Genomic DNA, 26479 nt, shown 5'->3' on the forward strand with positions numbered 1-26479 from the left:
TGATAATGTTTTTTCCTAATGGACTTGTGACTTATAATATAATGGAAAAAAGATTCCCTCAAAATGCTTAACTAAATAATTATAGGATGATGTGTTATATTGTAGTTTTCCAAGTATACTGTTTAAGCAGTTGCCCTGCTTCTGAATTTGGTGGAGTAATTCTTCATATTCCTTATTTCATAACTAACTATTTGATAACTGTTTGATCTGTGGTTTGGGTTTGTGGGGGGGGCGGGGTTTGGGTTTGTTGGGGTTTTTTTTCCTTTGAAAACAACAGCCAGAAGGCAATTTAAATACTGTAATTTATCTTTGATGGATGACGTATCTAAAGCAGCTGAAAGCAAATAATTTGAGCATGTAGCAATTAACATTCTGATCCCACTAAGGGATTTGCATATGCTGACCCTCAGCGTCCAAATGTGGCTCTTAGCAGGTATCAGGTCTAGTTCTAATATCAGCTGCAAAGGAAAAATGTTATACTTACCTGTGTTGATTTGATATGAAATGCCAAGAGATTCTACAAAACTATTCCTAGCACATCCCAATTTCGGTGGCCGGATCTTATGCTAAAAAGAAAGTCTGCAAGCATTCCTTTGGGAAGTCACAAAAGGGGTCATAACCCAGTGACATGTCAAGCCTTATCCTTACCCTAAATAATATTAATATGAATAAATATTACAGGATTTATTTAAATCCTTATGATTGCTGATGACGTGGAGTCCCACCCCGGGCACAGTGTGTTTTCCCTATTCTGTTTTTATTAATGCTTGTTGGAGAAGAAACAGTGGCACCAGAGGGACTCTGCTGTGCCTGATTTCCTCGATGGCAGTACAGCTGTAGTACAAGTAGATTTTGCCAAGCGTGTGGCATGAAATGGCCGTTCGACTCCCCTGGAACCTGATCACAATGTCAAGAAATGCAAAAGGCAGGTTTCTGTGTTGTTTTTTGGGGTTTTTTTTTTGTTTGATTCTTTGTTTGTGGGGTTGGTTGTTTTTTTTTTTTTTATAGGATCCTGCAGCCATATAGTTATATTTCATGTGTGTATGTTTTGTAACATTATTGAACAACATGGCTCTGTATTGCTTCTTCACAGACATCTCCCAGCAAGAGAGAGGCTGGAGACAAAGTGCACTGGTGATGCTAAGATACAAATCTCTTTTCTTCAAAAAAGAAAGTCTGCGACTGCTCTACATAATCAGTGTGTAGTTGTTGGCTTGGATATTAGGCAGTAGCTTAACCTTGGCTATGAACCAGTAAATAAGCTGTGGTCTGAGAGGGCACACTTTTAAAGAAAAGGTATAAAATTATAAAAGTTAGGTAGCCAATTCGGGGAAAAACAGTGCATCTACATATAGTCCATACACTTTTGCCCATTTTTCTTCCAAAAGGACTGCTTTATAATGAGTTTTATAGGCTAATCCCTTGATATATTAGACATGTTGATTCCTAAATGCTTATGTTTACTTTCTGGTGTCATTAATGGGTTTCAGATTTTTTCCAATTAAATCTATGAGGGGAAAAAAACCTTCATATTATAAAATACTTTTGTGCCTTTATTGCTAATGAAGGTAATATGTTGAACTCTGTTTTTTGTTTGTGTTAGAGAGCATTACCTAGCAAATAACTGAATTGTTTTGATGTAGGAAGCTACCAACAGAATGAATATTGAAGTTACAAAGGATTCTTTTCTCAGAAGTGGGATCATCTTTCTAATACTTTCTAACTTTGAAGTTACAAGCTTCCTCTTCTTTGTAGTATCTCAGTAACAACGAATGCAAGATGTCTTCCCTAAAACTCTACACTTGTGATACTGAGTTTACATGAAATTACTCTGCCTTGTAGTGTTTAGCGTAATTCTGGCATTAAGCTCATCTATTTCAGCCATTGAAGTTAATCTTCTTTGAGAAAGAAACAGCATCTCTCTAAGTAAAATCAGGAGAATTATAAACAAAACAAGTACTTAAAACTAAGTGTTGCTTTTTGGCTAGTTAAAGATGTAGTACATAATTTCAGTTTAGGTACTGCTTTCTTTTAATTCACATTTTATTTCTCTGGCTAGACTTTAAGTGAACAAATAAGCCTTTCTGAAAGGGCACTGATGGCTATCTGGAGCCATTTTATAGCTATTATTGAAGAAAATATGTTTACTTTGACATCCATAAGCCAAAGTATGCTTAATAATTGCATTTAAAAGTAACATACTGTCATGCCATCATGAGATTGCAGTCTTTTCTTGGCTCCTAGGTTAACTTACCAGGGTTTTGTAACAAAAAATAAAAAAGATTTTTTTTAAAACATTTTCTTTTTATTGTGGTATTGAAATAAAAAATAGATTGAGTGGTTGGGAAACTCAGTGTATGAAATGTGAGGTCTGGCTGTGCAGAATATGTCCACAAAATAAAGTGCAAGCAGAAATCAGTTCTTAGAATCATCCAGTAGTTGGATTTGGATTGGTTTGCCCCCCACGAGTAATTTGAAGTGGCTTAAATTAAGTTTATATAGCTAACACAGTTGTGCTTCTGTTACTGTGATAGTCAACAGTCCATGCTAGAATTAATATCTGTTGGTCACCTCCTGACTTTTGTCCAGCTACCCTTTGAGCTGCTGTGCCGTACAGCACCTACTGGAGCCGTGGTGGGGCTGCTTCTTTCTTCTGCAGCCCTGTGAAATCCACAGGCATGTTCAGCATCTCTAGAAAGTGAAATTTTGAATTATAACAGAAATGTATACCTTATTACAAAATAAATATCAATGAAAACGTGTACTGCATTTAGAAACAGTGCAAGAAGTAATTTTATTCTTACAAGACTTTCTGAATATATGGAAGCACTATTACCATAACAGTCAAAATAACTTGAAATGGCTGACTATTGCATATGGTATTTCTTAATGTGGTACCAGACCTTTTCATTTAGATTCATAAAACATATTTATGCAAGCTGTCAAAATAGTTTTGTTTGGAGTAAAACATGTATTTTCTGATAATATATTCACTTAAAATAAAATTAGAGGAACCTGGAAAACATACACCTTAAAACTTAGTTGAAGCCGATTTTTTTTAAAGTAGTTCAGTCTGAGCAGAAAATGAAGAAATATTGGGCCGTCGACCTCATAAAATGAAAGGGAAGGAAGGAAAAAATCAGAATACAAATATTCTCTGCATAGTTTGACTGTTTACTTCCCCTGTGTCACCCTACTAGCTTTACCAAGTGATTTCAAAATGACACATAATTGCTGTTTTTACTCCCTTTCTGGTACAACTTGACATTAATGTATTTGAAGATATAGCACATTATGTGCTAGCCATTCAGAATCGGTAGTGAAAATAAAAATAAAAAATCAGATTGAAATAATTTAACATTGGTTTTCTACAGTTAGAAAAAGTGTAGATGTGTAAATACGTTTTGTAGAAGAAATAACTTTCCATGTTATTGCCATTGTTTGCATTTTCTTGTAAGCCAAATGATTTTAGTAAGCATTTGGAAGATAAGTGATTAATTAAAACAATCAGAAAAAACACAAAGGAAGTTAATGTCTGTTTACTCTTGCAGTCACTGTCATGAGGGCTTCTATGCCTTCAGTGGTAATTCTTTCAGAAGAGTAAGTGATACCAGAGAAGAGTAGTCAGTACTAATGCTGTATCACTTGTTGCCAAAAGAAGCCAGTAAGTCTTGACGAGCTTATCCACCACTAGAAATGAATTACCATTTTGTATTTCAAAGATGAAAATGAGAGGTGAAACTGTGTCGCCATGGTGTTACCCTTCTTGCAGGACTCTGGACAAAACAAGAGATTCAGACTCTTAGCGTTATATTATACTTCATCTTGATCTAAACTGAACATGGTTTAAGGTATGCTCTTTCAGTTAAGGTGAAAGGGAAGAGAAAAGGCAAAATGCCACTTTTCATTCCCATCAGTCCAGATCTGCATGGCCGTGCTTTTGGCTCCACAACTGGCTTGTCTTGCGAGGTCAAATCCGTTGCCCCATGGAAGCAGCTGGTACGGTTATAAAGCAGGACATCTGATCAGTTTTCCTCAGGTAAAAAATAAAAATAATTTAAAAAATATCCTTATTTAACTTTATGCTGCAGTCAGCTAACTGCCTCACTGCATTTACCAAGAGTTATATAAATGTGAGTCCTGGTAAAGCAGCTTAAGATGTTTATCTAAAGCTTGTGCAGTCAAGCTAGACGCAGAGATGGGCATCTTGCAAGCATAACGACAGGCTTTGGTATCACCTCTTACTCTCCTAAGACAAATTCCTGACAGAACTTTTTTTTTTTTTTTTTTTTTTTTTCCTTATATGAATGGTAGCAACCCTATTTTTCATCATACCAGGAAATGTAGCTGTAATTTTACAGTGCAATCTTCCACTTAGGAAATTTTTCAGCCAGGTTTAAAAAGGCGATGTCCTCAGGCTTGGGAAGTGTTGCATTATTTCACCTTATCGCAGGCTTTTTACCTTCTTGATCACCAGATCTCGCTCAGAAAACAGTGGAAGTCCTCATTGGTAAACTGGGTAGTGCGCAGTCACACCTCTGAAGGAAAACTGGAGACAATACATCACGTGGTTTTCCATTCCCAACTGAAATCAGCGGTACAAATGCAAATCTGTAAAATCAGATGGATTTGTTACAATCTGATCTCCAGCATAGGTTTTGAAAAGGCTTCACGGCGATTCACATTACAAAATTTTGCATGCTGGTTTCACCTTGAGATCCTGACATCAAAATTATTATATGCTTTTTGTGCTTCGGGCAAGCATTAACAGCTTTTGTCAGACTTAGCTTAAATTCTCCATATCTTTTTTTACCAGGTAGTAGCCTCAGAAATTTTAATTTTGCTTTGAGTTTTGTCAGTTCACTGTAAATTTAAGTGAATAGAGGTATAAACTGTGGTTTTCTCAATGAGAATATTTAAGTGCTTAGCTTTGTCGTTTTTCCTGGTCACTGAAATGCTGGTCCACTGATATCAGTGGTTTTAGCATTTGGTCCACTGGCATTATGATTTTAGCTTTTCCAGGGTTTTACATTTTTTTGGTCAGTTATAATTTTTCCTTGCTTGTCAGAGTAATTTTGAGGTGCTTGACATTTATAAATACACATTTCATAGGTTTGAAGTCACCTACCTGCTTAAGGCCAACTGTGGTTCGTAATAGGCAGTGTGATTAGACGTTGTTACCCTTTTTGAAAATTGGAATAAGCTTATGATTTTAATTATATTATAATTTATAGGATTACTATTAATACACAGTTTGGTCCTTGCCTGATGCAGTCATTACATATTCTCCACTCTGATCCCTGAATGACTAAATTGAAGGAGAGATATGAGTATTGTCCTCCTGATTTAGCTGGAGAGCTGCACCAAATCTTACACAAAGGTGTTGTATATACGTTCTTTGAAGTATTAATGGTAACACATTTTAAATAAAATAATTTAAATAAAGTTATAAATGAGGCTTAATGTCTTCAAACTATATTATTAGGTTGTGCCCAGCCCCAGATCAGGCCAAAAAGTGAGACTATGCTTGAATGGCTTTTCTTGAGAGTCTGTCGACATGAGAAATAAGTTTGGTACTTTCCCACCCCGTATAAATCATTTGATATACTTAGATGCCATTAAGTGTACATTACCCTGTGGTGTTTTAACAGGATGAAAAGAGAGAAAAAAGATCTTTCCTATCCTTGGTGCAGATCTGTCTGAGATTACACTTAGCCCTCATATACAGTGTGCGTGTAAGCTGTAGTTATACCACAGCATACAAGATGAAATCTTACAGTGAGCATTACAAATAAACTAATTTTGTGAAGTGGACTTAAGCTTTTGGTGGAAAAAATATTTCTGGTTGTCAGTGAGGTAGAAATAATTCACCTGAGAACTCTGTTTTTAGAGTTTTCTTGGTAAAACATAGTAACTTTCAAACCAGAGCACTTTGTATTCTTATGAAAGGTTTCCTTCTTGCTGTGACTTATTCCAAGACAAGCTTTCCATTGTACACAGTATTAAAGAATGGTAGTATATAGAAAAATTAATGGAATCCTTTATTAGACCATAAATGGAGCGTACCATCTTTGCACTAATTAAAGATTGGGTTGGATGTGGACCTTTAACATATTTTAGAAGTATACATTCACATATAAATTTAACTTAACTCTTTCAGTACCTTTGTTGCCACTGCTATTATTAAGGAACTGGGCATTGCTGAGGGCTGTATACTGAGTCAGGGACACCAAGCAAATAACAAAACCTTAAGTAGTTATTTATGCTCAACTGCTACTCTTTGGACTTGTCTGGATGGGTGTCATCTCCTCTGTGTGGATCCATTCTGGCTTGTCGATGCCAGTGTTAACTATTTGCTGACTGACTACAAGTCATCTGATTAATTTTCACAGTTGTAGGCTGGAAATTATCTTGATTTTACTGGTTTGCTGTCTTGCTTGTAAGAGCCAGAAATACAAGAAGAATATAGGATATAAGGAAAAAAAGTCTGAAGTAGCATATTTTACTGTTTTTTTTAACGTTGCCTTCTAAGAAATAACTTATATTTAGAAAACCTCAGTGTCTCAGGAGCATCACTACATGTGATATATGAACTTTAATACAAGAAAATTGTGGGTTCTGCTATAATGCAGTCATTAGGTTATATTCAGATAGCATTGCTAAAGTGCTCAAAGGCTTCAAAGTCAGTGCCAATCATTTGATCCTGGAGTGAACTTAGTTGATAAACTGCTGTGTTCTTCATCTGTGGAAAGCGATACAGATTGCTGGCACTATTGATTTTAATGCTGAAAAGCAGAAATATAATCTCTCTAGGGAGTTTGCCCTTTTAAATATCAACCTAAACATTAAAATTACACCTTTCTTTAATATTAGTTTTTGAAGGGAAATGGAAAGTGGCATTTATTCCCCGTTTGAAGAGACTGTGTCATAGTTGGTATCGTATTCAACAACAGTGTTCTCAGTCTGTGAAGGGCTGCACAGACACAGCAAATTTCAAAACAAAGCCAACTGCTATGAGTTTATTTAGACATGCATCCATTTATGTGGGTGGAATTGCAGCCGGTACTTCTGAGACAGAAGAGAAGTTAGTAGCAAAAAGGTGTAATAAGATGTTTGGTGTCTAAGAAAAAAGACAATAATATATGCTTCATTCACTGTGGAGGCAGGAAGGAGGTAATTATGTTATAGTTGTGTAATATTACGTATAGTTGAGATTCTCCTAGGAGAAAGGGAAAAAAAGGACTATCTGGGAAGTATTGACTCCAATAATTGAGGAGAAGGATCAAAAAATTATGTACATATTGCTTTACACACAGGCAGCACTCATGATCTAGCTATTCTTGAGGCATCTTGGTTCTCATAGAGAATGTTTTCGATGGTAAGCTTAGTCAGGATAGTGAACTGCTTGAATTATAGAAAACATGGCTCTGGGAAGACGACTTTGAAGACTGATCATCTTCCGGTGCTAGGTATAACTGTTCAATGACTTTTGGTACAAGGGTAGGATAGTATGTGGCATCCAGGGTGTATGGTCACTAACAGTGCATTACAGTAAATTCCTGTCTGTTATTCAGGTGGTTCTTACAAAAATGCTACCTGTTTCCCTATAGGTGCGCTTTCAACAGGGGAGGATAGCGCTTCCAGGACCAGAAGTACTCAATATTATTTGTGTATTTATTCACATAACGCTACGTACTTTGTGCTTTTTAAATTATTAGATAGGGTGTAAACAATGGAAATGGCATCTGAAATTTAATATATTTTTCACCACAACAAAATGTTAATTTGTAAAGCCAGAGTGTAAATTATAGATACTTTTATTCCTGTTTTGTAGTAGCTTTTATCAATTCTGATTTCTTGGACAGTTGATGCAGCAAAGTGGTTCTTAATTGGAAAAGGTTCTAGACTGATCATAGTAATGTGATTTATACTTCTCGTCTTTCACAGAGCAATTCCTGTGAAGGATTAACATCTCTAGCAAGTTGTTATGCCTGCAGAGTTTAGGATATTCCTTACCCCTCAGTATTAATCCAATTAGTCTATCTGTAGCATAGATAGATAAATTAATAGCTGTACCCCATGTGCCCTGCTCCTGCTGTGCTGTGGGAATGCGGTTCTGCAGCTTCATATGTAGACACAGCATGCCTGCATAAGGCATCCCTAATATTTGTTTCCTTTGTTCCATAGTTTTCCTAACCGTATTATGAAAATTTGTTATCTTACAGACTAGAATTCTAGGAGAAAGTTATTTCCAGACAGGCTATAACCTTGTAATTTGATTACTTCTGGTGAGTAAACCAAACCACACGTGTGGGGGGTGGGGTGGGGGTTAAGTTGCCTGTGGAATACCAAGAGTGTGAAAGAAGAAGTAGGGATAAATGGCAAAGTCAGAGCCCAGGACGAGCTGTTTCACTTGGAGGCTGCTACCTTCATGCGTGTGGGGAGCTCTCTCCGACTGCTGAAGGAGAGAGTTCAGCCCACCGCAAAGGGCTCCACAAAGCAATGATAGTTGTGTGTTATCTGTCTTTCAGAATATTGTAGCCTTCTGGATGAAGCTTTTCATTATGTTTTAACAAATTTACTATAGGTGGTGGTAGTGTTAAGGGTTTAAAAACATTTCACTACAAAATGAAACAAAAAAATTGGGGATGAGATACCGTATTATAATGCACAAGGAGAAAAAGGTCTCACCTGTCTTTTAAATTAATTAATTGTTGTATCTTAACAAACAAAGATAATGCTGCAGTGTTTTTATTGCAATTAGAAGAAGCCTCTTGAATTTTCACTGTTGGGGAGAGCAAGCCCAGGTTTTTCAGAGTTAGCACAGTCAGTCCTGAGACACAATCACAGCAGAGGAAAGACCAGGAAGTTTAGCTGGTGGCTACCTGATGACAGGAGAGGCATGTGAGCTGCTTTCTGGTCCCCACAACACACAGTGTGCTCTTTGAGATGGAAACACAGCCTCTGCTTCTGTCTCCTGAGATGAGGAGGTTTCAGGGTGCTGCTGGTGCCCACACTGTTTCTTCTGGGAGATTGGGACCACTGCCGTTTCTTTTACTTCATAGTCACCAAATACTAAGGATACTAAAAGCCTGAGTAAACATTGACCACATACAGTCTTACTTTTTTTTTTTTGTTTGTTTGGTCTCCCCATGTGTGGAGCAATGATCACCTGGTATTTTTTAAGGCTAGAATAAAAATCACATTTAAATACAGTGGTTTTGTTCCTTGAAGCAATGTAGTTGTAAGATTTTTGCCTTCTGTTCTTTGTTCTGTGATTAATCACTCCCTAGGAATAGTTTCAAGATTTTTGGTCCTAATGCTTTCCATGGAAGCAACTGTCCATAAATCCATTCATTAATTGATTTATTTGTTTAAAATAAGAGCATGGGCTTGGAAGTATCAAATCTTAGTGTGCTGACAGTCTTTCCATTAAAAAGAATAAGGACAGTGCCAGCACTCCAATCAAATTCTGAATATGAATATTCTCTAATATAAAGTATATATTTTAAGTTTTCTAACTGAATATTCCAGGCATGAAACAGTAGCACAAGCTATGCAGACAAGTTTCACATACAAAATCACGTTTGCTGTGTAGTGGAGTTTAAATACCAAATCTAGCAAATCAGAGTCCTGCTGTGGTTGCTGGTTGATATACAGGTGCTCTGAAGCCTTGCAGGAATACTAACAACATGGCTTTTTGCCTGCAAGTTGAGAAATTTTTATGTCAGGATTTGATTTCAGAGCTATAAAATGACTTCATCATAAATGCAGAAAGTAGTGGGATAAAGTAATGATTATATTTGCAAACCAATAATTTTCAGTGACAGTGTTTCTTTGATCTGTTAAAAAATCCATTATTTTCAGGACGGGTGTAATAAATTTCTAATAAAATATTGAAAATAGTAATTAATTATGGTAATCAGTTTCTATAAAACTTATCTGATTGCATAGAAGTAGTTGCTGTAGCGAGTTTTGCAGCTTGAAATGTAAATAATCCTTCCATATCAGAGTGGAAAAAAGCCCACAGAAACACCCTTTTTGATTACATAGCCTCAAAAGAGGATTATGGAGCTATAATATATTCTGGTACACAGAAGTCAGAACTGTGAAAGCATTCTGTGTGGATATCTTATATTTCTTCATGGCTTGACTACTTTCTGTGAGGGATTTGATGACCTTTTGTTATGTGGATCCCTGTGTTTTTATCACACTTGTTTTATTTTTGTTATTCCTGCTTCTGTGCTAATAGTTGTAGGCTCCCTAATAACCATCAGCTGAAAATATCTCAGTTGCATCCACCATACAAAATTTCCAGAATAACATTTTCTTTCCCTGCTTACACAGTTGGGGTGCCACGCGGGCAGGTGCGCAGGCACAAGTGGGCATACACATTAGCTACCAGCACATTGCACCTCGCTTAGAGGTGGGTCACACCAAGTTAGTTCCTGGCTGTAGTAAGCGAATGTTTGCACTAAAAATTGCAGATAATTGAACTTGTAATTGATCTTTCTTAATGTCATCATACTGCAATTCATTCTATGTGATGGTCTTTGAGAGTATATACTTGTCTTGAAAAACGTGGTGGGAGAACATAAAGTAGAAATTACTATGCTGTATACCACATTGACCAAATTGGAACAAGCCCACTTCTGAGAAGTCTGACACGGTTGTATTATCTCGGATACACAATGGAGTGTGTTTTGTAAGTGTATCAGTTCAACAGGGTTTTTAATTTTCCTCTGACACTTTTAAACAAAAGCTAGGATAACCACAGGACAGAGAGGGGGAGCTGGTCATAGTTCTACTCGTATTATCAATGTATGCCTTCTTCGTTACGGGTCAGCAAAAAAGCTAACCTCCATGTGGTATAGCTCCCTTAGATGTAGAAGCGGGCATTTTAATTCTTTCTTCTTTCTGGTGCTACAGAGCAATTTTGAATAGGCCTGAGGATAGGAAATTATCAACAATTACAGTTCTGAGTGCCTATCGTGTAAGTGGAGTACAGAAACAAGTAGAGACAGTAATTCCTGAAGCTTACTCTTCAGAGGTTTCCCTTATTACAACTTGTAAAATCTGACAATTATTTTAGGTTTTAATATTTCCATCCTTGTTTCTACTGGCAATAGAAGATGCTTAAAAAAATACAGTTAAAGACTTAAAGACACTTAAAAAAAAACATAGTGCAAACATGGTTAGCATTTAGTTTTGGTTCTGGAAGTCCTGGAAGAATTTGGCCTCTGTAAGCATTTGACGGCTTATGAAGCTCCTTAAATGTAAATAATAGTTTGTTCGTACCATTCATTTTGGCAATGTTTTAAAAAGGTGAGGCAGCAATATATATCAGTGAGTATTGATGAAAAGAGCATCAACAACAAAAAGATCAATACATTGCTTAAGATACAAAATAAAGTGAAGCTACAGGGATGTATACATGAGCTGCTACTACTTTTGGTCTCCTGTACATTTGGAAGACTGTTTTATGAGAATACCCCAAAGTATGTCTGAAACTGAGCTTACTGGGATGCAGTACCACATTAACTCTGACATTTGTTGGGTTTGGTTATGCTGCTTGACCTCCTGCTAAAATGAAACAGATGTGTTGTATCAACAGAGCACCAAAAACAGCCCACATAAGTTAATGATGCTTTAGCTAGAATGCCCATCCTTTTATTCAGCTAATCCTCTGTTCTGATTTTTCTGTCACCTTTTTAATTATGAAGCCAATGAAAACAGAGGAGTCGTCTTTTATCGACAGCTTTGAGACAGATAAAACACCAAGACAGAAATATTTTGTTGGTCAAGGTTTCTTTCAGAGTTGTTAGCATTCCACAGAAAAGCAGAGATTAAAGTATGTGGCACAGCCATGTAGTGTGTTGTCTTGAATCAGACTCATGGTCTCACTCAGTTTTTGAACTGAACGTTGCTTACTTGCATTGGCAGTGTTCCGTATGGCTAATACATGAGCCAATTCACAGATCTTTCTTCCTTTATTACTATTACTTTGCTAGAAATAATGTGCCTGCACATCCTTAGTACTTGGCACTATTCTGTTTCTCTTTCAACACTAGACAAGAAAAACAAGATGAAATCACAATTTAATATTAATAGACTGGAATACTTGGGATGGTAAAATGATTCATTAGTTTTATCTTGGAAAATTGAGATGTTTATTCATTAGTCACAACTTTATAAATCAATTGTTTAATGGGAAATTAATCTAATTTTTTTTTCTATTTGGAAGAGTAATTGTTTGACATTCATTTCTCTTGATTAAAATCCAGCTCTTCTAAATATGAGAAAAGGTACAAGAGAAACTTGAGTTATTTCACAGCAGCAACTAGTTGCACTAGAAGCAACTACATCTTTTGTATGTGCATGCTTAGTCATGTATAGAGAAAGGACAGAGTATTTTCACACGTGCACCCAAAAGTAGAACCTAGTTGTATTGAAGAATAGAACTGAATGAAGAGTTTACTCAGGCTACGTAAAAGAGCTTTCAGTTTTTTGGCTAAAAAACATACACAGAAAATCAGTTGTATCCAGAATCCTTTTCATAGTCTTGCTGTGAGAGCCTGATGGTATTTAAAGTCATGAATTGACTTAGTACTGAGTATTCTTCAGCTTAGCCCCCCTACATACAACTTGACCTGATTGTTAAAATGGATCAGAGGACCTCATTTCTCTAATTCTAGGCTGCTTTCTGCAGTGATTTTTCTAAATAAAAGCATACGAAGGTCAGCTTACCCTGTATTATATCTAATAGTGGTAAGTCCCTGTGATAGTGCCTTCCCCTATACTTTCCCACAGCCCAGGTGTTTTCAACTCCATATCCTATATGCTTCCAGCTATGTCATAACCCTCAATGGAATATTTTTTCCATACCTGTCCTGTTGGTTTTCAATCTCAGTGTGCAAAGTAATCCCTACAGTGAGGGTAGAGATGTATTATGGCTTGCCACGATGCTTCACAGCAGAGGGACTCTATGTTACCAGTTGCTGAAGGTATGACTTAATTAACAACTACAGATTGTGGTAAAATTAACTTTGTATCTATTACCAGCAAGCACAGCTATAGCTGGGATTTGATCAGATTTTAGGTATGTTCATGAGGGAATTTACGACCTCATGTTTTCTTTGATGCTCGTGCTGTTCCTTAGTATTGTGAGTCAGGACTTTTTTTTTTTTTTTTTTTTCTTTTCTTTTCATTCTGTCCTCTCTCCCCTCCCCACCCCACCCCACCCTTTGGTTCCGTACACATGTCCATCACTCTTCACAGGCACCTAAGAGCTGTGCACAAATAGCTCTCCAGTAAGGGGTTTCATCACACCATCCACAAATAGTCAACCCTCACATCACATTTTTTCCTACTTGCTGTAGCCTTCAGACTGCTTTGATCTGCCTTACGTTAGCACAGAGTAGGGTTAAACACATTACAAGATCAGCCCTCCTCTGTCCCTTGCCTACGAGCAATTTGTCTGGGGGCTTCCAGGCCTCCCACTGATTGTGCAGGGCATATTTGTGACTTGCGACATGCTGCAGGAAGATCCATCTCCTTTTGTTTGTTCGTTTGATTACCCTAAGTGGATAGTTCATTCCTAGCAACTTTTTCCTGTCCTATCATGATTTCTTTTTGAGGATAAAGTGCCCTTTTTTATTTGGTTGTTCCTTGCACAGGAAACTTTTCCGTATTTTGATAGCCCTTGTTACCCTTCTTTGGATTTTCTCCCTTTCTTAAAAATTCCGGTGTACCTTTTGTTTTCTTGAGCACTGCTGAGCGTTAAACTGATATTCCAGAGCCACAGATCATAATTCAGAGATGATCTCACTCTAGCCACTTCATGCCCATCCACTCAGCCTTGTAATGTTCTGCATTTCTTAACAGTCAGCCTTTGCCTTCTGTATCCCGAATAACATGGTACCATCGGCAAACCATCAACCAGCCAGCTCTTCTCAAGCAGAAAACATTTATTCTGATGTACGCCACTTCTAGACTTTCTGCTATCTCTAATTATATGCCTAGCACAGACATCAACATCTGTGGGTCTCTCAATCTGTCATGTATTTTTTCCCCATTGAAATCACATTTATCATTCTTCAGTCCTTAGATGCCAAGGCTGTTTTAAGCATGACATTATATCCTGCAAGTAGTATTTAGCTATTGCAGCCCCAAGGTCCTTTAGGATTCTTAGGCAGACAACATCTGGTCATTGCCTCTGTTATTCCCCACCCCCACCCCCTTCTTTGGCATGATGTTTTCTTCCATGTCCATCTTTTTCTTAGTTTATACTCCAACTTACTGGAGTACTTATCTGTTTGGGGGTTTATGGTGGTGGAGGAGGTGTTTTGGGGGTTTGTGTGTGGGGGTTTTGTTTTTTGTTTTTTGTTTTTTGTTGTGTTTTTTTTCCAAACAGAAAGCTGCCTTCTGGTGAGTCACGTCTTTACTGAATAGTCCTATAGGTGGGTTATTCCTATGAATGGAATTTCATGCTTAGCTTATGCTGGAGAAGTGTGTAGTGCTCACTTAGGAGAAGCAGTGCTGTATTTAAAATCCTTCAGTTAAAACTGTCATCTGTTTTTATTGATCATATATAAAAACTTTACTGACTTATTTTTTTACGAGCATTTGTATCTTCTAGAGGCCTTTAAAGCTGTGTGTGGTGTATTAGTACCAGAGATTATACACTTGATGCTGAAGTTCTGGGTTCCTTGTATATTAGGTTTTGGTAGGTGGTAGGTGTTGAAACTTTTTCCCCAACAGAGAAAATGGTGTATTCAAATTTTGTCTTCGCTGGTGCTAAAGAAAAACAACCTGAACAATGTTTTCACAGTGAAAACATGATGTCAAGCCTTTAACTTTATTTGGATAGTTTTGGGGAGGATAGAAGGCAATCATAAATGTTAAAATACCTAATCTTGGATGTATTTCTTTTTGATGGTGTTTATTTTTCCCCTGATTTAGAGGGGAAAAAACTTTTCCTATTTTGAGACCAAAGAAGAGGAGACAGCTTTAAGCATTTAAAGTGTTTATGATAGTTTTTGAAAAACTGCAAATTTCTGCTGGATTCAAAGCTTATTTACTTCCATGGGAGGTTATATCAAAGGATTTAGATTCAAATTTTCATTACAAAGTTTGAAAGGTTCGCAGAGTGAAACAGGTAATAGTACCAACAAGGATAACCAGGAGGTACTCTAAAGGCTATATGAATAAATATTTATATTTTAGCTTATATTTAAATATAATAACTTTTAAACATAAAAGATACATTTATAGGTAGGACTAAGTAGACTATATTTTTGACAATATTTTAGACTTCTAATTTAACATCTTAGTTATATTGCTGAGGCAAATTTACTAATACAGAGGTCTGAATTACCCAAACATCAGAATATTTTCTGTAATGTGTGATATATTGTAAACAAAGTCTACTTATTCTAAATATGGATATGAATTGCTTTTTACTTAGCAAAAACCAAATAGAATTATATCAGCTTGTTTTAGAACTCAAAAAGCTTGATGCTCATTTTCAGTCCTATGTCATAAAGGACTATGTATGACGTTCTAGTAAGAATAAAGTAAATGTATATAGTATAACTTAAAAGCAAGTAATATAAAGCATTTCCTGTACCCTTGATTCTCTTATTATTGCTGTACAAAAAAATCTCAGAAGCAAGCTAGCAAAACAGATAAAAGAGAAAATGAGGGGTCTGATAGGCTAAAACAATTGTTGTTGTTGTTGTTATTATTATTATTATTACTTTTTTATTTTAATATATTATCATAATTATTAAAGAAAGATTTACCAGTTGTTCTTGTAAAATCTTTTGGAACTTGTATTTTAGCAAAATGAAACATTTTGCAGAATGAATTATGGCCTGATAGTATGTAGCCCTTTTTGCTGACCTAAAAGTTTTCTAAACTTTCAAACCCACATTTAAACTATTTTTGACTCCGTAAATCTATAAGGATAGTTGTATCACAGAGAAATTTTCTCTCTATGCACATGTCTAAACCAGCCACTCTTGTCCGAAAGAGCATCTTTGCTAAACCGCTGCATAAACATTTGGGATACTGTTGTTATCAAAGGAATTCTCCAAGTGTGCATGTTTTTAAAACACATCATTATGCTTGGGTTGATAACCTGGGAAGAGAATTCTGAATACTGTATAATACACAATCTTAATCACCTGTCATGGCATGTCAGCCACTTACTTGTTTACTAAAGCAGCATCTAAATGAAAAGATAAGATGGTTACTGTAGTTACAAATGATAAAACATGGGGAAAGCACTTTTTTTCAAACTAGCCCGTAAGCTAGAGAGGCATTATAAACTGGTGAGTATTCCCTGGATATTTGTTAGGGATGACAGTAGCAAGGATTGTGTTACTTACTATTTCTCTAACTTTTGTTTTAACATAGTATTGGGGAAAAAATATCATTCTGAAATTAATTTCTTCTGCAGTCCCTTCCTATGATTTACCATTCCAATTCTGTCTTTAAAGAGGAGCAAATCCCTTCTTTCTGTTTGCCCTGTAATTTCGTGTGAAAATAATTTTTCCTTTTGAAACGTGAATAAGTTTATGCTGTTAGAATTCATTGACTCAATAAATGCTGCCTCTCAACCATATCCTCTTTGGAGACCCTGGGCATGGCCTTGCCATTTTACTGCCACCTTACCATCTCAGACCCATCTGGGAATCAACTGAACAAATTCTCGACTTTATTAAATCTGTTTGTGTTTGTTACTCAGTGGAAGACTAATATAAAATGGCAGATCTGGCTGCCCGAGGATTGCTGCTGAGGGAAGGAGAGCATCCAATTGAAGGAGGGACAACATCCAATTAACTGGTGAAATTTCTGAGCAGAGCTGGACAAATGATTCCCAAAGAAACCCAGAAGTACACAAAGCTCACCTGAAGTGGAGTTCAGCAAAGTTGAAGGGCACATTAATGACCCAGTTTCCAGTGAAGACAGGCCACATACACCTGAAATTATACAATGTCATACCTGGCTAGATTTCAGGTCAAGGCAGATGGTAGCAGGACTTTGACTGAAGCTTTCTGGATGTGATTTAGGCAATTCTGGCTAAAAGACAAAGCTATAAAAAATAATTGAAGCTGTCTCAAATTCAGCAAATAACGTGTGAGTTTTCCAACCTTATCATAGCTCTGTACATATGTCTGGGTCAAAACTGAATCTAGTCCTGTCCCTCCGTCCTGTGTGATTTGAAGACATTCCTCATAGACTTTGAACTCTGTGTATTGAATCTCTTTCCCGTTTTGAGGAAATCTAAATTTTTAAAACTTTTGAGATTTTTAGGCAAATGGAGTCAACAACAGCTACTGTGGCTTCACTTCATAAAAGTTCACCATTGAAAACCGTAACAAAAGCCTTGAAAAGCTGTGGTTAAGCTCTTAGGCTTCTAGTATCTGGCCTTTTTGTGACTAGGTGTGCGAATATGAGGTTGATTAGCATGATTGTTTTGTCTCTGGCAGTTATCACACACATTCAATTGTTTTGCTGCTGGTGGAAGGATTGTCTGTATTACATGCTAAGGTAGCTCTAAATCAGCTTTCACACCAAAGTTATTCTTGGTCTAATTTGCTGCCTTGTTAGAGTAATAGCTTTGCAGCAGGGTTGAAATGGGGTTTAAGGCTGTGGGCTACCAAGCCAAATACCCTGGAATCCGTACCCTTTCTAAGAAAAGAAGCTACAACTGTAGCTATTTTGTTTGGATTTTCACCTTAAACACTGATACTCTTGACAGGCCAGCCATACTCATAGCTGTGTTGGCGCTCAGGTGGGATAAGCGGTATTTGTGTCCCTCTCATGAAAGAGGAACCTTTTATCATTCTACCTGCAAGAACTTTAAATACCTATGCAGTCCTGGTATCTCCGTAGGAAATTAAAAAATTCTTGCTTTCACAAGTGGAGTTCCATATTGTGAACAGACAACCCTGGGGCTTTGTGGTATATGACAGCCTCCTAACATTGCAAAGACAGTTGATATTTTTCTGTACAAGGGAAAAGCCAGCTCAAGAAAGAAAGTTTTCCTGGGTTAGAAAGACTAGGAAAATGATGGGGAAAAAATTTATTCCTTCTCATCAAATAAATACTTTGTCATGACAGAACTGTCATTTCAGAAGCTTAGATTGCTTCTCATATGAGTTTTTGCTTGTTATAGATGCACAATTTTATTTTTCTCACCAGGAGATAGATTATTGTTTGATGTATAATTGGATATATTAAAAACTTGTTTTAAAGATGGCATATGAGTTTTTAAAGAAATGTATGGGAGAGATGCTAACTAAAGATCCTACCATAATGTTCTCTCAATTATAGCAGTTCATTTTTTATGGATTCATCATCCTCGACAATTGATTACATCAAATTTTCATTGGAAATATACAGAGTGGATTCCCACTCACTGTCTTTTTTCCTTGACTTTATCATGAATGGGCTTGAAGAAAAAAGTGTGTTTGCAAGTTGCTATGAAGGTGGTGAACTTCAGAGCTCTTCAGACATAATCAACAAATTAGTCATACTGTACCAAGTCAAGAGACCAATCTTCAGTGTTAGGACCAGTGTTACTCTGTATGTTTTCGTTCCTCTTCTTACAGGTGAGCACTTGGTAAATAAAAAACGTCTCCAGTAATTGTGTCAGTCTCATGAAGAACCTAAAATTAGCAGAATAAAATGTAGAAATTGAGCTGGAATTCAGTAGGAACTTAATAGGTGGAAGAATTGTATGGGTTTGGGCAGTTGGCTTTCCTGGGTGATACTCTGCCTCTGTGAACAAAGGGATCAGCTGTGTGGCAGGGTTGCTGTGGCTTCTGTAATGCGAGACCCTGCTGGGGCTATACATCTGTCATGGTTTTAAAATAACACTGCTGAGCATGCTCGAAGTATGCAATATATTCTGTGTGTGCCACAGCTCATAAAACTGACAGCAGCAGCAAGGGTGGAAATGACATTTAATTCAAACTCTTGGACATTGCCAGTTCTTGAAACTTTTGTGTTGAAAACTCTTCTGCTTCAGCCATGAAGTTGAACAGAGGAATTAGCAAGATTATACAAATCATACTATACATACTGCCATAATTCTTGGATGATTTCCAGTAGGAAATCTAGAAGTAAAAACTCAAACACCTTTCAAAGTGTTTGCACATGCTTTTTTGCAAATCTTTGCCACTTATTATTCAGGAAGTGACATTGATTATTTTCTTGTAAGGAAACCCTACTTAGCTTTTAAAAGACTTTGCAAACCCAGATTGCTTTTTCTCAAGCCCAGACGTGGAAGATACATTCTAAGAGAGTGTGTGTGTGTGTATCTCAGTGAAAAATCTAATGTGCCCAATATGGCCTTCTAGGTCAGCAAAATAACTGGGATAGTAACAGGGCACGCTGATGTACATAAAACCATGCAGTTTGACAGATTTAACCAGTTGTCATGTTCTGACCTCCTCCACGGAGGATATGAGACGTACAGATATAAATTGAAATGTCATAACAATTATGGAATTATTTAAAATATATATGCATGACACTTCCATGTTGCTATTGAATAATAGTTTTCAATGTTATGTTGTTCTGTGATTTTTTGGAAGACATCTGCCAAAAGAAATCATCTTTTCAGTTTTGTCAATAAGGCTCTCGTTTTTCTTTCTGATATTACTGTTCTCTTTTTTTTATAGTTAAAGAGCATGGAACTGTAACAGGTCTATAACCATCCTCATTACATGTGATTGATGCAAGACCAATACAATATCAAAAAGCCCTGAAAAAATTTCATGCTGTAACTAGGATTTTATGCTATAGCAAGGTTAAGTAAATCTGGGATTGATTTGCTCTTTTTCTTTTTGTCTGATTGGTATCCTCAGAGAGAAACATGAGACATTTTATTTCTGAGCAATATCTTTCTATTTACATCTGCTCAACTCATTAGCACAGTGGAAAACCAAGAGCTTGTAGTACAAGCTGATGAAATAATTGCTACAAGCTGAATGTTTAGACACATTGTACAAGCTGAATATACAAAACTCACCCATTAGGATCCCTTGTGCCCCCACTTTGTCATTCACGCCCAGTTAGGAATTTTTCTGTAGAACAAAGAAACAAAAATCCCTCAAGAACAAATGCTTCAAGGTATTGAGAGTATTTAGATGGCAAGCATCCCTTGCTTCAATGGAAGTAATGTCAGAAAGTTCACACATTTGTTCAGGCTGATGGTGTTTTTATCTTTTTTTATCTTTGAGGTGTTTTGATTTCCCCCCCACTATTGTTCTTATCACAACCACAATGTATTTTATTTTTTTAATGTGTTTGCATTACATGAAATCATTTTTCTATGGCACAGAGTTGGTTTCTTCTTATACATTTACACATAATTCATAAAGGTCAACAAGCTTTAATGGGCTTTTGGAGTCTATTGGAAAAGTCCATGTTTCTTGTAAGTGTGTGGTAGGTCCACACCAGTGTGGAATCTGGAAGAGTGCTATTCTCCTGCAGCATTCTCTGTCGTCCCTGCGTAGCTTACTATAAGCCACAAGCCTGTTTTAAACTGTAGCAGTCTGCAATAGCTCCTAACTGATGCTCTGGCTTAGTAATCAGGGTCCCTAACTGCATCTTTCATGATTGTCACAGGATTTTCTTGCTGAAAATTTTGAAGTGGTTTCACAGAATGTCTTGTGTTTAACGGAGATGAGGGTCTAGCCACACTGAAAACTCCTGAACTTCTGCAAAAAATTGGTATTCAGCATCCCTTGTAAGGAGGACTTGGTATATACTGGGCTCTGTATGGAATCCTACCAGCAATTTTCTTAGCTATTTCTTCTTCAGTCAGTCTTATTTTTGATGGTATAACTTCTTTGATTCTTTTAAATTATAACAGTGACAATTTGGGATGAACCAGTGATAGGTATGATTCTACATATATATCCTCTGGGTTGGTGGAAGATGAAATATTCGATACCATTTTGCAATTATGCTGCTGTCGAGTTTAGGTTTTATATGGTGAGAAGCAATCTAATATTTCAATAGGAAAAGTGTGTACTAGTGTTAAATTGGTGGAGGGGATCATTCTGACGAAATAAAATCCCTAAAAAAGTCTGTGTAAACCTAATTCATCCTCTTGAATAGCTGCTGCAATGTACCAATGAATTTAGGAAGCAGCCTTGAGCTTTCAAGAGGACATGAAGGGAAGTTTGTTCTTTGCCCAGAACAACTCCAGAGTAATGTTGATCACCATCTTGATGAAGCAGTTAAGCAAACTTTAAGTTTCAGATATGGTTTTCATACAGCAATGTTCCCAGACTCTGTGGCTTCCAACAGGGCCTCACAGAAGATGCCAGATGTGGGTGCTTGCCAAAATAGCGTGTAAAGGACAATGTTTGCCTGCTTCTCTTGCTGTTTGTTGAAGGTACCTGGCACCAAACTCTTGTTTTACAGGACAGCTGGATTGCTGTTGTGTTTTGCTGTGGACGTGACTCTGGATAGCTAAAGGTTATCTTGTGCATGAATCTCTCATGCCAAAGCACTCCTACTTTTACATTAAAAGGCAAATTAAAGGCAGAACTTAGTGAGTTTGGAAAGAAGGATTTTTTCCAGTCAGCAAAATGCCTGGAAATAAATGGATTGATTAATTAAAATCAGTATGTCTACTCATGGAGTAAGGTACTTGAGCATGATATATATGAGGAGTTATTGCACCGGACTTTTTGATCCCTTACCTTGAGAATTAAATGTAGAAGTCTCATTCTGAGTCTCAAGGTTGAATACAAATCCTCGTGAGCCTGCCTCTGTTAAATTGTGTCCTGTCACTTTCCCCCAGCATTCAAAACTTCCAGCGAGGCCAAACTCACAAATCCCCTCCCTTAACCTCCTGTTTTTGTGCTGTCGCTACATGTGGAGTTAACCCCCATGAAAATTTACTAATGTGAGTCTTTTCCCAGTCTTCCTATAAATCTCTCTCTGTTACAGTCCCATATAAAATTTGTTGATGAAAGATTAAGTGTGCAGTACTCTCATGCTGGTTAACCATCATAGAAATAATTAATTGTAACTGTTCCCTTTTGTGGCAAAATACTTATTATACATGCTCCATTGGAGAGATAATATGAATTGTTTTACCAAATATTAGCTATTTATTTAGGACTATGTCTTTTATTTGGAGGTTTGTTATAAAAGTGTCAGGAAATCTATTTATATCAAGGAAGTATTTATAAACATTCATTTTGCAACAATTCTTATGGAATGTTTCCAAGTGATTATTGGATGTTTCCAGACAAAAACATTTTTCTTTCCCAATAAAGAGACATAGCCAACACAATTGTGAACCATTCAAATTAAGACATAGCAAGAAATGTAGTACTGATGATACTCGTGAAGGAAATTGTATGAAAAAATAAGGAGAAGGACAAATTGTCTTTCTAAAACAGGAAATGAGACATATATTTTTAGGACAACCTTTTTTTATGGCTTCATCTGGGAGAAGTAGTTTACAGTGTAGGGCAGTAGGAATAAGGATTCTGAATTGATTCATAGGCAGACGGGTGCAATCAATCAAAGAATCAATGCAAGGGAATGGGAAGTGACATGTGGAAGAACAGAGTTTACCCAGCAGAAATTAATGAAAGAAATTGCCACTTGATGCGCTCAACACAGAGCATTGCTGACTGAGAGCTGAAAGGGTGTCACAGGAAAAACCCTCAGAGAAATCAGTCTTATACGACCTTCTTCATTCCCTTTTGGCCAGTCGGGTGAGGAAAGGTCTCCCTCAGTGGCTCCCTGGAGCAGCTAATCCTGCTGCTGGGTGGCTGTCCCTTGATCCTCTGGGGGTTTTTTGTTTTTTCTTTTTAGGAGGTGGGTGGGTGTCCTTCTTGAGGATTTTTACCTTTTCATGTCAGTGTTTGCCTTTCAAATCTTACAGCTGCTAACTATGTCTACATCAGCAGTGAGAACCGTTTGTCCCATGACTGTTTTGGACTGTGGTGAAAGAGGAAAAAATGCCTTCCAGGTGTTCTTCCTGACCGCCCAAACCAGTGATTAAGTGGCACAACTTCTCTGTGGGTGAATTTCAACAGCAGACAGAAAATGTGCCTGCCCCCCTAAAATACTGATTTATTCGTGTGGGAATAGGAAATAGGTTGCCATGCAAAGGATGGAGGAGTAGGGGGATTATTCCCCGAACTTTTTATTGAAATTGTAATAAAATGCAAAGTAGAAACCAAATTCTAGGAATGTGTTGTGTTTGCCTGTGGTGACATTGTCAGTCCAGGATGAAGCCCAGCTATACAGAAAGCCAAATGAACTGTGACAGAGCTTTGGGTGGCTTCAGCAGGACCCTTTGCACTGAAATTTGAATCTTGATGCTGGTGTTGGTTTGCATTTAGGATTATTTTTATTCACATTATGGGATTGTTATCAGTCCTCAGCAGACTTTTTGAAAAGGATTCTTCTTTTCTGTTTTAGGCAACTGGGTTGAATGCTCTTTGTTCAGTGTTTTCCTTCAGTCTTTAGTGGTATCCAATTAGTAGTAGAGGCGTTTAACTTCTATCAGCTAACCATGGTTTTGCTGACCTACCATCAAAATTTTAGCAGAATCTGTATTTTAAACTACTGCCAAATTTCCCACTTTTAATGAAAATACGAGGAAGAAGTGGAATAACACGGTAACTTTGCTGCCTGCATCAGTAGATTCAACTGCTGTTTCATCCTGGTGCCTTGAACTTCATCTGTTATTACAATGGCTTTCACTTTGATTTATACGTGACTTTAGAACATAAAACATTGTGTTGATCTAGGTTTTAGTTTCATGCTTTATTTTTAGATTTATTTTCTCAGTAATTGAGAGCTGTGATGGTGCGCTAAGGAGAATGGTAGCATAAAAAGAATCAACTTGCAGAGATTCCAGAATTTCCCTTTGAACCATCAGTTGGCTGCATGATGTATAGCAATTTTGCTTTACAACACGGGATTTCAGTCTATAATCTAATTATTGCTGATTTACAAAGTAATTTAAATTAATTTGAAAATAGTATTAATGATTTTTCAGATAAATCAGCTGAATACCAGCAAAAATGGATGCTATTTTTCATCATTATGTGTTGCTTTAGTTGTATTTGGCTTCTCAATTTTGTTCATTTGTTATGCTTTTCAAATTACACTAGTAAAATGTCTGAACCAAAACCTCTACATAGTACTTAAATTATAGTTGCCTTAAAAAAAAAAAAATGCATAAGATGGATACAAACTCAGTTTTTAGTAAATAGAACTGTGTAATTGTTTATTGTGAATTTATTGTTCATTTGCTTGCCAGCTTAAGGGACCCATAGCCTTTTACATTTATTTCCAAAATAACATGGTTGGTAGTGTTCAGAAAATGAACGTGATCTGTGTATACACAAAATATACAATATATAAATGCAAAATATACAATCTATTTAGTCAATATAGTATACAAATACAATAACATTATATTAACCGAGGTCATACAGATAATATCGGTAAACAAAGGAGTACCAGTTCAACAAGTTTTCATTTTTTTGCATATTTACTAGCAAATTTCTATCATATTTAGACTAGTATTTTCCTTTCTAAGAAATGGATATTGTCAGGACGAGAGAAGATTATTAAACAGATTCAAACATAGAGCAGTCCAAGGAATACTAACATCTTTAATTTCTCATGAACTAGTATTCTAACTAAAAAAAAAACCCAAAACATAGTAGGAGCCCAGTCCTTATGGCTGTATTTCTAATTGTGAATCCAGAAATGCAGAATGCAGTCCCTCAGCTTCTTTCATATTGAGTGCTCTCTATGCATAAGAGAGCGTTGCACTTAAATATGCAACCCTTTCCTCCCCCAACAGTTAGTAATCTGGCTATTTACCCTTAAAGAAAAAATGAAAAAAAGGATACAATGAATAATAACAGCAGATCCTTATAGTGTAATTTCTTTTATATTTCTTTCTATGAATGCTTTTCATCAGCGATTACATCTTGACAGTTGAGTCTACTCCTTAAGTGGACCAAAGTATCAGAAAATTTGTAAATCTGATATCAGTGTTACGGCAGTGATTAAAACACTACATAAAAATGACAGATAAAAATTGGTGGTTTGCTGTAGTCCGAGGTTATCTGCAGTTTTATTTTTCTGTCTGCGTATCAGCTGAAGAGTCGTGAACAGTCTTGCTACTGCTTAAAGTTGCCCTTGTTTTGTTGCCCACAGTGGTTAAAGAGGTCCTGTCCCTTTGCTGCCCCCAATCCCTGCTCCCCCAAACCCCAGCAGACTTCTTCCCTTCAGTTACACGATGCCCTTTTTCAGGGGGAGGGAGCCTAAGCACATCAGTGAAGGAAGTACAAGAGAGAATCAACAGGAACCTCCTAAGCGGTGTTTCAGCTGCAGAATACACTGTGGGGAACCAGTCACATAAGGTCCAATAACGCCTGGATTAGGCTTCCTGAAAACAGATGCATCACACCACTCTTGTTTAGCTCCCCTTGGGTACCAGTGAACCAGTTTGGTGAGATTCGTGCTTCTCTTACCGCTCCATTTGTTTCTTCCTCACAAAATAGTGGGGCTGATAGTGTAAAACAGAAGATACAGTCATGGGATGAAGTTGGAGGTGGTTTTTCTACATATATATCATTTTATATATATTCTTATATATACACACCCCTATCCTTCTGTGGACTTTTATGATATATATTAAGTGGGTTTTGTGTTGATTTAACCAAAATTTGACTCCAGTGGTTGCAAAAGTGTTAAACATCTAACTCCATGCTTTCCTGACTTAATGTAACATGTAAGGTCAAGATAGTCAACAACCAAAACCCAGCTGCCCTCTGGTGACAGTGGTGGGACTTGTTTCCACAGCCTGTAATGCTCTAATAACGGAGGGTTATACCAACTGAAATGCTGTATTCACAGAAGGCCGGTCTTTACTGCAGAAAGTAACCAAATGTCAGGGTGAAGTCTGTAATGATCAGTTTAGTTTAGAGGTCTCACAAGTGAGTTGGAGGGGGCATTTAATTCTTCAGTATGTCCATGAAGTTTTCTAGTTGTTCATCTTTGTTATATGTGTATTAATATCATTCTCATTCCTTCTCTCTTTTTTTTTTTTCCTCCCCCCTTTCTTTTTCCCTCCCTACATCCATTGTCACACATTGTGTTCTTCATTACAGTCTGTGTAATCGTTACCACTGTGTGAAGGCAATTCCCACATCACCAGGTACAGTGTCACATGTCTGTGGAAACATGATGTTTGTTCTCAAATCTTTTTAGTGTTGTGCATCTTCATAGCAGATTTCTTTTCCATTAACCTTTTTTCTTTCTCTCTTTCTTTTCCAATGGATATGAACTAACATTTCTGCAGGAATGTGATTTCATGAATTATTTTTTTCTTTTTTTTATGTTATTTTAGCTAATGCTCTGCATCAAAGAGGTACTGTCTTTCTTAATGGGCTAGAAAGCAGGTTCT

General features: G+C 36.9%; 1 protein-coding gene across 4 annotated transcripts in view; it reads left to right on the top strand.

Annotated features, from left to right (window-relative positions):
* The window catches only part of CCSER1 (coiled-coil serine rich protein 1), a 709724-nt gene that overhangs the window by 582865 nt on the left and 100380 nt on the right, over window positions 1–26479 (top strand). For 2 of the 4 annotated variants that reach the window (XM_056332788.1, XM_056332796.1), the window contains one exon: window positions 26184–26230. The exons of the other annotated variants lie outside the window; for them this stretch is intronic. In XM_056332788.1, coding sequence (XP_056188763.1) covers window positions 26184–26209 — 26 coding nt within the window. In that variant the 3' untranslated portion in view covers window positions 26210–26230. The remainder of the gene's footprint in view (window positions 1–26183; window positions 26231–26479) is intronic. 4 annotated transcript variants of the gene reach the window in all.

The sequence above is a fragment of the Falco biarmicus genome, chromosome 1 (assembly GCF_023638135.1).
Source record: "Falco biarmicus isolate bFalBia1 chromosome 1, bFalBia1.pri, whole genome shotgun sequence".
Classification (NCBI taxonomy): domain Eukaryota; kingdom Metazoa; phylum Chordata; class Aves; order Falconiformes; family Falconidae; genus Falco; species Falco biarmicus.